The sequence below is a fragment of the Pseudorca crassidens genome, chromosome 9, assembly GCF_039906515.1.
Source record: "Pseudorca crassidens isolate mPseCra1 chromosome 9, mPseCra1.hap1, whole genome shotgun sequence".
In the NCBI taxonomy this organism is placed as follows: domain Eukaryota; kingdom Metazoa; phylum Chordata; class Mammalia; order Artiodactyla; family Delphinidae; genus Pseudorca; species Pseudorca crassidens.
In genome coordinates, this window is record NC_090304.1 from 41287381 (window position 1) to 41299558 (window position 12178).

The 12178-nt window shown below is 37.4% G+C and overlaps 1 protein-coding gene across 1 annotated transcript in view; it reads right to left on the reverse strand.

Annotated features, from left to right (window-relative positions):
* PDE3B (phosphodiesterase 3B) overlaps window positions 1-12178 on the reverse strand; it is a 176157-nt gene that overhangs the window by 21512 nt on the left and 142467 nt on the right. Inside the window, exons 9-11 of the mRNA XM_067749800.1 lie at window positions 11607-11744; window positions 10502-10613; window positions 7367-7480 (exon numbers count right to left, since the gene is read on the reverse strand). Coding sequence (XP_067605901.1) covers window positions 7367-7480; window positions 10502-10613; window positions 11607-11744 — 364 coding nt within the window. The remainder of the gene's footprint in view (window positions 1-7366; window positions 7481-10501; window positions 10614-11606; window positions 11745-12178) is intronic.

The following is a 12178-nucleotide window of genomic DNA, read 5'->3' on the forward strand; positions in this document are numbered from 1 at the left end:
AAACGGGAGTAGCTAAGGAAAGAGTCTGATTGATAATCAAGAGAAGAGGTCATTTTGACTACCTGATTATTGAGAGCCTCTTTTGCAGGGAATGCTCTTTGGGAAGTGTATTAGTTAGGGTTGTACAGAGAAGTGGAACCAACAGTGTGTGTGTTTGTGTGTGAGAGTGTGTGTTTGTGTGTGAGAGTGTGTGTGTGTGTGAGAGAGAGAGAGAGAGAGAGAGAGAGAGATTTTAAGGAATTGGCTCATGCGAATATGGAGGCTGGCAAGTCCAAAATCTGCAGTATGGGCTAGCAGACTGAAGAACCAGGTAAGAGTCAATGCTGCAGTTCAAGTATGAAGGCTGTCTGCAGGCAGAATTCCTCCTTTCTGGGGGGAAGTCAGTCTTTGTTCTATTAAAGCCTTCAACTGATTGGATGAGGCCCACCCACATTATGGAGAGCAATCTGCTTTACTCAAAATCCACTGATGAGTTAATCTCATCTAAAATACAGCCTCACAGAAACATCCAGAAAAATATTTGACCAAATGTCTGAGCACCATGGTTCAACCAAGTTGACACATAAAATTAACCATTACAGTAAGCATTCACATGGGAAACAGATATCCTCCACTCGGAGAAGTCTAGCCACAAATCTCTTTCCCAGAACTCCTTATCACCAATTTTCCAATCTTCTTCCTTCTAAAACTCTAAGTATCCAAGCAAGCTATTAACCACGGGCCATGTATCTGTGTAGACCCTTTCTCCTGGTCATCTCTCTCTCTAGGCCAAATAAACAAGCAGATTTACTGCTTGATGTTCTGCCTACTGATTGGATTTACCTTCCCCTTTTTATCCTTCAAAGGATACCTTTGAGAGTCTATAAAGCTGTAGTCATCCACTTTCAGGAGGTACTGACTGGTATATGGGACAGAACAATCTAGAAACCAGGTCTTTTCTCCTTCAGTCACCCGGTCATGGGTAATTCCCCATGAGGCCACATGGATTAAGGAAGAGTGCCAACGTATTAGCAATCTGAATTCATATTTGGAGTCTCCTGTCCCTTCAGGGGCAGCTCAAAACTAACCTTGTATTTAATATTTCCTCTTGATGACTGAGTGCTACTGTACATGCCAACTTTAGGAGAGTCAGAGGGCCCAAGTTTAGGACAGGCAGGTCATGTGGTAACTTAGTGCACATGGTCAAATATTCAAACTCTTATCAGAGCCCAGTAACAATCTAGCAGCTGTTTTACAAAAAGAACAGTTATCCGAGGAAGAAGGATGGGCACTGCCTCAAAATCCTAAGGATTTATACTATGATTCCCTTGTAGTGATCTTCTATAACTCCACAGAGGATCCCTACCTGCCAAAGACACTCTGAAAACTGCTGATGTGTTGAGGGTCATATTGCCAAGTGTCCAAGCAGCTTACACTACCCTGAAACTGCTTCACATGATTCTCCTGCTCTGAGTTGCACATAAAATTCGTAGCCTTACAGTTCATGGGTTGGAGCAGCAGTACTGAGATATTGTAAATTTGCCTTTCGAATCCAAAGAGCACTCTAGGTAGAGAATTCAAAATAATTGTCCCTAACCTTGGAGAGGATACCTCAACATATCCTAGACCACCAGATTCCTAATAACGTCACTGAGGTAGCAAATCTCTGAATTTTTGTGCAAGTTCTCTCATTTCTCTTCCTCTGGCACTCTTATCAAGGTATCTAGGATATTTGTTACATCTTGCACAGTAGAGCTATTCAGCATTATCTGGTCATTGTACTGGACCACTTTGATACCTTATGGGACTAGGCTAGATTATAACAGAATGGGAGACTTGATATAGCCCAGAACTAGGATGATGAAAGTGTACTGCTATGCCTGCCAGATGAGAAAGTAAATGTCTTCTTGTGGATTTTGCTAACAGGTATAAAAAAAGAAACATTTCTCCAGATTAACAGCTGTGTACCAAATAGGATGAGTGGGGTTGACTTATTCAAAAATTCATATCTGGAACAGCTGTGACAACTGGAGTCACCACCTGATGAAGTTTAGAATAACCCACCATCATTTTTCAAGATCCATTCATCTTGTGTAAAAGCTAAAGTACCACAGGTCAAATAGCATGTGATGGAAGTCACCACTCCTGCATTTATTAAGCATTCGATGGTGGCACTAATTTTGCAGTCCATCCAGAAACAAGGTACTGCTTTGGTTCACTATTTTGCTAGAATGAGGCAGTTTCAGGAGATTTCACTTGACCCCTCCCACCATGATGGTCCTCTCTGCAGAGATCAAGGAATTAATGGAGAGATTCTGCCAGTTGCTAAATATGTTTATTCCAACTGTGCATTCCAAAAATGGGTGGGTTCAGGGAACTACCACTATGAGATGGACCCAGGCCAAAAGTCCTTTTATCATCTAAATTCCGTAAGCCCCTACTATGATTGGTGGGCCAGTGTGGTAGTTTACCCTCCAGGAGTTAGCGTTGCAATGTATTTCTCAACACTGATGAAGGGGGACACTTCTGAGGGACATGGTTAGGTATGGGTGGGAAGACTACATGACCAATCCATTTCAATATCCTATCAGTGTAAGCCTTTGAATTCCTTCCTCCACAGTATATCGGGAAGTTGTGACACCTCAATTTCTCTTCATGCCTAAATTTCAGACAATGAATGGAGCAAACTGTTAGGGCCACTGCCGAACACTCAAGCTAATGCCCTGAATCCAGAATCTCTAATAGGTACACCTATATCAATAAATTCAGAATGATCAACCATTACCTTCCTTTCCCTTGCTGTAACACTTTAAATCCATTCCCACATATATTCCTCAGGTTTCTGCCAATATAAATTTAGGAAATTATTCTGGTGTTCAGACTTAGATCCTGGCAGATATGAGTTTAATTATGGATCACAAAGAAATGAGAGGTGGTGGGACTGGATTTAGAGGTGAAATAACATTCCCCTACAAGTCAAGAATCTCAGGTGAGGTTGTTACAAGGTCTTCAGGCAACCAACACAAGGAGAAATGATTGTTTCTCAGCAGGGAGGTACAGCAAGATTTGAGGGGTTCAGGGTAATCAGATTTACTGAAATCTACTCAAATATTCCCCTTCCAGTTAGTTATCAGGGTCCTTTCTTTCCCAATTGATACCGTAGTTCTAACATAAGAGGCTTAGTGAGGCCGTGAACTCAACTTGAATTGTATTTCAGGTAACTTCAGGATCAGACTTTGGATTATGTTTTCAGTAGTTATGATCCTACTACTATAAAAATTAAGGAATCTTTTAGCTATCTGGTTCTCTAACCATTCATTTAAACTCTAAACGTGTCATTTCATTTCTTTTTTTTTAATTGAAATATAATTGACACAAAGCACTGTGTAAATTTAAGGTATACAAGGTGTTGATTTGATACATTTGTATACTGCAATATGATGACCACCTGGAGCATTAGCTAACACCTCACTACACCACATAACTATCATTGCTTTTTTGTGGTGAGAACAATTAAGATCTAGTCTCTCAGCAACTTTGAGCTTTATAATATAGTACTGTTGACTATAATCATTATGCTGTGCGTTAGCTCTCCAGAACTTGTTTATCTACTAGTTCCAAGTTTGTACCCTTAAACAACATATCACCAATTCCCTCACTCATGGCCTGTTTTTACAAGTTCAACATTTTTAGATTCCATACATAAGTGATATCGTAAAGTATTTGTCTGACATTTCATTTAGCATAATAATGCCCTCAAGCCCATCTGTGTTGTTGAAAATGGCAGGATTTCCTTCTTTCTCATGGCTGAATAATATTCCATTGTGTGTGTATACACATACACACACACACACACACACACACATTCTTTATCCATTCATCCATTGACAGACAAGTTATTTCCATGTCTTGGCTATTGTGAATAATGATGCAATAAACATGGGAGTGTGTATATCTCTTTAAACTTCTGTTTTCATTTCCTTTGGATATATACCCAGAAATTGCTACTTCATATGATAGTTCTATTTTTATTTTTTTGAGGAATCAAAATCTCCATACTGTGTTCACAGTGGCTGAACCAATTTACCTTCCCTTCAACAGTGCACAAGTGTTCCCTTATATCCACATCCTGCCCAAGACTTACCTCTTGCCTTCTTGATGACAGCCATTCTAACAAGTGTGAGGTGATATCCCATTGTGGTTTTTTTTTTTTGGCAGTACGCGGGCCTCTCACTGTTGTGGCCTCTCCCGTTGCAGAGCACAGGCTCTGGACGCGCAGGCTCAGCGGCCATGGCTCACGGGCCAAGCCGCTCTGCAGCATGTGGGATCTTTCTGGACCGGGGCACGAACCCGCGTCCCCTGCATCGGCAAGTGGACTCAACCACTGCGCCACCAGGGAAGCCTCCCATTGTGGTTTTGATTTACATTTCCCTGATGATTAGTGAGGCTGAGTACCTTTTCATGTACCTGTTGGCCATTTGGATGTCTATTTTGTTTCTCTGCCCATTTTTAAAAATTGGATTGTTTTTTGGTTATTGAGTTGTACAAGTTCTTTATGTATTTTGGATATTAACCCCTTACCCAGTATATGGTTTGCAAATATTTTCTCCCATTCTGAGGGTTGCATTTTCATTTTTTAAATTGTTTCCTTTGCTGTGTAGAAGCTTTTTAGTTCGATGTAGTCACACTTGTTTATTTTTGCTTTTGTTGCTTATACTTTTGGTGTCATCATTTTTTTTTCTATTAATTCTCCATTGCAATCAGAATAAGGCAGCACATCCCATAGTCCTTATAGTCTTTGTTTCTACCACAATTTTACATTTCAACAGCTACTTGGTCTCCCAAAGGAAGCTTCGTCTTCTACACATACTTGATTCCATAATATTGTGTATAAGGACTTATAGCATTGCTAGTAAGAACTCAGGAGGAAGTAAGGTGCATGGAAGAGAAAACAGGCATTGCCTTAGGGAATACTTAAATCATCTTGAACAGGCTGGTGGTAGAAAACTGCTGTCAAGAGCAGTGCCAGTGAGGGCTCAGAGGAACCCATAATTGGAAACTAGAGGAAAGAGGATCATTGTCAATATAGCAGCAGAAAGCTTAGTCGAATTGTGTGCTGCGTATGTGGAATAAAAAACTTGTAAACAATGACCTTAGATATTTAGCTGAGGAGATTTCCAAGGAAAGTATTAAAGATATATAGCCAGGTTTCTTACTGTTTGAAATAAAATGCAAGAGAAAAATGAGGGAGAACTGTTAAGCAAAACGGGTCCAGGACTTGATAATTTGGGAAATTCTCAACCTGTTCAGACTGCAAAAAATATTAAAAGTAGGAGGTGCACTGTCAGGAATGTGTACTCTGGACAGAAAACCAACATTGTAGCTGTACCACTTTTTGCTAATTCTTTTGAAGGATGAAAAGGTCAGGGTCTGAGACAGACTTGAAGATACAACGCTGATGTCTTTGAAGAAGGGGCCATGAGCCATGGAATGCAGGTGGCTTGCAGAAGTTGGAGGGGGCAAGGAAACATTCCACACCATGTGGCATGTAGGAACTCATGCCCCCTGCACTGGGAGTGCAGAGTCCTAAACACTGGACTGCCATGGAATTCCCCAAATTTGTATTGTTTTAAGCCACTAAGTCTGTGGTAATTTGTTACAGCAGCAATAGAAAACTAATACAGATTTTGGCACTCGGAAGTAGGGTGTTGCTGTAACAAATACCTAAAAAATGTGAAAACAGCTTTGGAATTGGGCAGTGGGAGAAGGCTGGAAGAATTTTGAAGAGTGTGATAGAAAACAAAAGATATTAATCAATATATTCAAGAAGTTCAGTGAACCCCAAATAGGATGAATACAAAGAATATCATCTGAGTGCATCATAGTCAAAATGTTAAAAACCAATAGCAAAGAGAAAAGGGACATAATACTTTCAAGGAGAAAAAAGACTTATGGCTGATTTGTCAACAGAAACTATAGAAGTCAGAAGATGAACCCAGAGGTATCTACAAATGTGCTGAAATAAGAAAACATTATTCTAAGACAAAATAAATACATCTATAGGGACTTGCCTGGTGGCACAGTGGTTAAGAATCCACCTGCCAATGCAGGGCACACGGGTTTGAGCCCTGGTCTGGGAAGATCCCACATGCTGTGGAGCAACTAAGCCCATGCGCCACAACTACCGAGCCTGCGCTCTAGAGCCCGCGAGCCGCAACTACTGAGCCCACGTGCCACAACTGCTGAAGCCCGCACGGCTAGAGCCTGTGCTCCGCAACAAGAGAAGCCACTGCAATGAGAAGCCCGTGCACCACAACAAAGAGTAGCCCCTGCTTGCCCCAACAAGAGGAAGCCAGCGTGCAGCAATGAAGACCCAATGAAGCCAAAATAAATAAATAAATAAAAATTTAAAAAAATACATCTGCAAACAAAAAGGCTGAAGAAAATGATCTCTGATGGAAGCACGGAACTACTGGAAGGAAGGAAGAGCTCTACAAAAGAGTATGGATGGCAGACAAAAATGAAGCAGTGACATAAGGCAAATCCATCAAACAATGGCAGTACTTTAAACCACCAAAGAATGTAAAGCAGCGGCTAAGATTATATCACATTTACACTGATTAGTATGGTAATATTTCTCAGGCATTTGTAACTACGTAAATTCTGTCCTGATTTGTGTGTGTGTGTGTGTGTGCATGTGTGTATTTTATTGGAGCATTTCTCCTCTTTTTTTTTAATTTTTAAAAATTTTGGCCACACAGCTTCTGGGATCTCAGTTCCCTCACCAGGGATTGAACCCAGGCCACAGCAGTGAAAGTGCCAGATCCTAACCACTAGACCACCAGGTAATTCCCGTCTCCCCTCTTTTATAAACTAGAATGAGAGAGCCATGAATGTTATAATTCATTATATTTGTATAAATAGTTACATTTATGAGGAAACAAAAATTGAATGTTAACAAGTTCTTTAATATTATTATTTAAATACTTATATGAAGATTTTAAACATGTCCACTTTTGTTAGGAATGTCATATATTTTAAATTTACATGATACACCTAAAACAAAAAAACTAAGAATTGAAAGAAAAGCAAATAAATGATTATCATAATATTCAGGATACTGGCTACCTCAGTGAAGAAGGCAGCACTGTGGGACACAGAAAAGAAACATGGTAGGTTGAGTAGTACTGAATCTTAACCTCACTTTTAAGACGGGTAGTGGGTTTCCTAATTTGCATGTCATTATTCCTCAAAATTTACATAGTCCTTTATATATACCAAAGTTTACTTAATAAAACTTTTAAGAGAACAGAGATAATGAAATGAGATAGTATGATTTATTATTCCTAATCAAATAATTAAAGGAAAGATTTATAGAAGGAAGTACCTGTTTCATTTCCCGCTCCATGATCATTGTGGATCTGCTGTAAACCAGGAATTGGCCGTGTTGTCAGATACCAAACAGCATGTAGGACATCTGTGGCATGTATACGATTGTGATCTAAAGTCACCAAAATGTTTTATAAAAATGATCATTCTGTTATTTTTAACATAGGACATTTTAAAAAGTACTTTCTAGTCATACTGTATCCTCATAAATAAAATATACGGCTTAGAATAATTTCCAACAATTATGTTTTTGTTTCATCTTATTTTGTAAAAGTTTATTGATGTGTTAAAAAGCTTTCTTTTAAAAACTTTCACATATACTATGAAAACATATTAGAGGGGTCAAAGAAAAGGCAGCATTACCAGGGCTAATTTACTTAAGGTTGCTTTTTTTTTTTTCTGGCCAGTCTGCGAGGCTTGTGGGATCTTAGTTCCCAAACTAGGGTGGGTCCCTGCAGTGAAAGTGCCAGGGAAATCCCTACAGTTGCTTTTTGTGACTTTTAAAATTCCTTAAAAAAACTACAAATAGAACTACCATAAGACCCAGCAATCCCACTACTGGGCATATACCCTGAGAAAACCATAATTCAAAAAGAGTCATGTACCAAAATGTTCATTGCAGCTCTATTTACAATAGCCAGGAGATGGAAACAACCTAAGTGTCCATCATCGGATGAATGGATAAAGAAGATGTGGCACATATATACAATGGAATATTACTCAGCCATAAAAAGAAATGAAATTGAGCTATTTGTAATGAGGTGGATAGACCTAGAGTCTGTCATACAGAGTGAAGTAAGTCAGAAAGAGAAAGACAAATACCGTATGCTAACACATATATATGGAATTTAAGAAAAAAAAAATGTCATGAAGAACCTAGGGGTAAAACAGGAATAAAGACACAGACCTACTAGAGAATGGACTTGAGGATATGGGGAGGAGGAAGGGTAAGCTGTGACAAAGTGAGAGCGTGGCATGGACATATATACACTACCAAACGTAAAATAGATAGCTAGTGGGAAGCAGCCGCATAGCACAGGGAGATCAGTTCGGTGTTTTGTGACCACCTAGAGGGGTGGGATAGGGAGGGTGGGAGGGAGGGAGACGCAAGAGGGAAGAGATATGGGAACATACGTATATGTATAACTGATTCACTTTGTTATAAAGCAGAAACTAACACACCATTGTAAAGTAATTATACTCCAATAAAGATGTAAAAAAAAAATTTAACTTAAAAATATGCAAATAGTGTCTCGGTTATGGAGACCCATGTTTGCAAACAAAACAATTTCTGCACAAAGGCACATAGAACAGTTAAAAATTCTGGATACTTGGACAGCCACCTCGCCAGATAAGAAATAACTCTCTCAGGCCTGCTATAAGGATTACATGTTAAAAGGTATATACCTTTATATAAACATCCAGAATAGTGTCTGACGTGTAGTATATGATCAGTAAAACACTGGTTTACTGAAATACCACTATGTGAAAAGGCAAGACCTACAAGTGAAACCCAGTTTTGCTATTTCCAGATTTATGATCTTGGAAAAGATCCTTCTGAATTTTTACTTCTCACCTGTAAAAGGTAGATAATACAACCTTTCCAACAAAGATTAAATGAGATAACCTTTGTGAATCTAATGATTATAGTCACAGCTGATGTTTCAACAAATATTTAATGTGTACCTTCCATGTAGCATTAGCAAATGATACAATACTGAATGTTTAGACTATAGATATGATGTCAACCCACTAGGAGCTTATTATTAATACAATCATGACCTTTTATTGACCATTTACTATGTGCCATGAATTTTGATATGTGCTTTACATTATTATCACTACCTATGGGGTAGGTACTATTATTATTCCCATTTATAAATTTGGAACCTAAAATTTAGAAAAGTTAGGTCCCAGTGACTTTGTTTTTTTTGGCTGCTCAGCACGGCACGTGGGTGCGTGGGATCTTAGTTCCCTGACCAGGGATCAAACCTGTGCCCCCTGCAGTGGAAACACAGAGTCCTAACCAATGGACTGCCGGGGAATTCCCCAGAGACTCTTGTCTTAACCAATATATCCTAATTGGAGGTGACCGTGAAAACTCCCCACCATGGCTTTCTTTTTTCAATCCCCCTGCCCTTGAAGTCCACCTTAAAATATCACTTTATTCCATTTATAAAATTCAGCCACTTTTCAAAATGCCTACTTTGTAAGTGGTAATTATAGTACATATAACACACATTAAATTATTAAGCATCACCATTATTTATGAGGCCAATTTAAGAATAATTTGCTCTCTCTATATTTCCCAAAAGTGTGTCCACCTGGAGGTAAACTGTAGAATGATCAACACATAAAATTGTACCTTTTCCTAATATAAAATTAAAATTCTATTGTATCATAAAATCAAGTAGCCATTAAAAATTATTCCACAGGGAATTCCCTGGCGGTCCAGTGGTTAGAACTCCTTGCTCTCACTGCCGAGGACCAAGGTCAATCCCTGGTCGGGGAACTAAGATCCCACAAGCCATGTGGCCAAAAAACAAACAAAATTATTCCACAAATCAGGACACAGTTAAAAAACGAATTCTATGGATAAATTTTAAACATTTTAAAGTAAAGAAATTTATGAAACTCATGACTTAAAATTACCAAACATTTGAAAAGGTACTCATATGAACAATTGTTAACATAGAAAGATGTATACTATATTTCATGAAAAAGCAGATTATAAATAGGTATTACGATTCACTTCATAAAAAATAAGTACGTATAAGAAAAGGTCTTGAAGGATATATACCAAAGTGGGTTTTTTTGGGTTTTGTTTTTAATTTTTTGGCTGCACCGCATGGCCTGTGGGATCTTAGTTCCCTGACGGGGCATTGAAACCACACCCGGTGCATTGGGAGCATGGAGTATTAACCACCAATCCTCCAAGGAAGTCCCTTACCAAAATGTTAACAGTAGTCAGTTAACTCTGGGTAGGAGGATGTAGATTTTCTTTTTAAATTACTATCTTCCAACTTTTCCAAACATGCAATTTTAAAAGTGTTTAAGGGACTATCTGAAGGGAATTTATAAAGAATTTCAAACCAGTATTATTTCAACTTAAATCATATATTTTAATACTTACAAGGAATGTCTCGATAACCATTTTCTAATGCACGAAAGTAGTTCATGAATTGTAGAGTAGGAATTTTAAATATCTCCAATAAGCCAGTGTCTTGAAATAGGGTATACATAACCTACATGTTAATGAAAAGAAAGTTCGCTTTAAAAATCGGAATTTCTATTTCTAGTTGAATATGTTTTTGTGATTTGCATTTGGGAAAGTTAACCATGTATATGCCTTTAACTTAAGTAATTTATTAAAAACTTCCCTATAGTGAATTCTTTCCGAAATATGAAAAAGGAAGATACTGCCCTAAAGCCCTTGAAAACCAAAGAATGATTATAATATCATGTCCCAGTTTTGAAATTTTTCCACTCTTCCCTTTAGCTTTTCATTCACAATTTATTGAAAGGCATATGAATTGTATTCTATTCTAGTCCTAGGTGTTAAAAGAAGTCAGAACAATATATTTATCACATTTCTGTCCCTAAAGAATTCAATGTGATAAATTGTGTGTCCTCCACATAATTTATCTTTATGTTCTCACATTTCACAAATAAGATGCTTTGGAGTTAATGAGAGTAGTATTTCAGGAAGGTTAATCTGATGCTGCTGTGTGGACCCACCAGGAAGAACTTTGAGTCTGGGAGGTAAAATGGAAATATTTTTCCATGGTTCTAGCATGAAATGGACCATTTGGCCTTGGGTAAAGCACAGGGAGGACCGGTGAAAACGACGAAGCATAAGTTTCAGTCCAAAGAACTAGATCACCTTTCATGTCCTTTTCAACCTCAAGATTTAATAAAAAGTAAATCTTTATTACTTCTTTAGTGTAAATTAAATCCCATTATTATGGGCAAATAAACTACTTTTCATATAAATATATATATAATTATGAAATACTTTATATACATAATAATATATTTGTTTATATATATATGGGTTTATATATCCAGGTTTCTCTTTTCAAATTTTCTACTGAAAATTTCATTTGTGAAAAAAAATAATTCAATGAACAATGTTGAACTTGTACCTAAACCAATATTATACATCTTTAGATTTTGCTTTTTATAAAGATTCAAGAAAAAAGTAACTTATAATAAAGCAGTAGGGGTTTGAAACAAACCTGACTGAGGATCCTTCCTGATTTCTCTCCCATGTTTTCTACAAGTTCAAAAATTTGAAAATTCCAGTTACTCATATTTTCTATTAATGAGTCATAATCTTCTATTAAAATCAGGTCCCGTGATGCTTCTTGTTCAATCTGTACATGTAGGGGAAAAAAAAAAAAAACCAAACCAACTTAACCTTACTTTTTATAAATATTGTTAAATCCATAGCTAAATGAGAACACTTATAAATGAACACTATAAAAATGGTCAATATTATTTTCTATAATGGTTATTCTCAAATATAAACTGTACTTCCTATTAATTCTCTTTGTAGAATGTTATCTTCAGACAAATATAAACATGTCTTCTAGGTATCAAAAGACATATTGGTCTTTACACTACTTTTATAAATAAAACTATTATATTTCCAAAACACTACACAAATCTAAAATCCATTATTTTCATTTTGGAAGTTACAGGTATCAAAGGATAATAGACAGAAACTTAAACTGACATTTATTACTAGGATAACTTCCCAAAAGAAATGGATGGATTTTTTTTTCCTAAAAAGCTTAGATTTTGAACT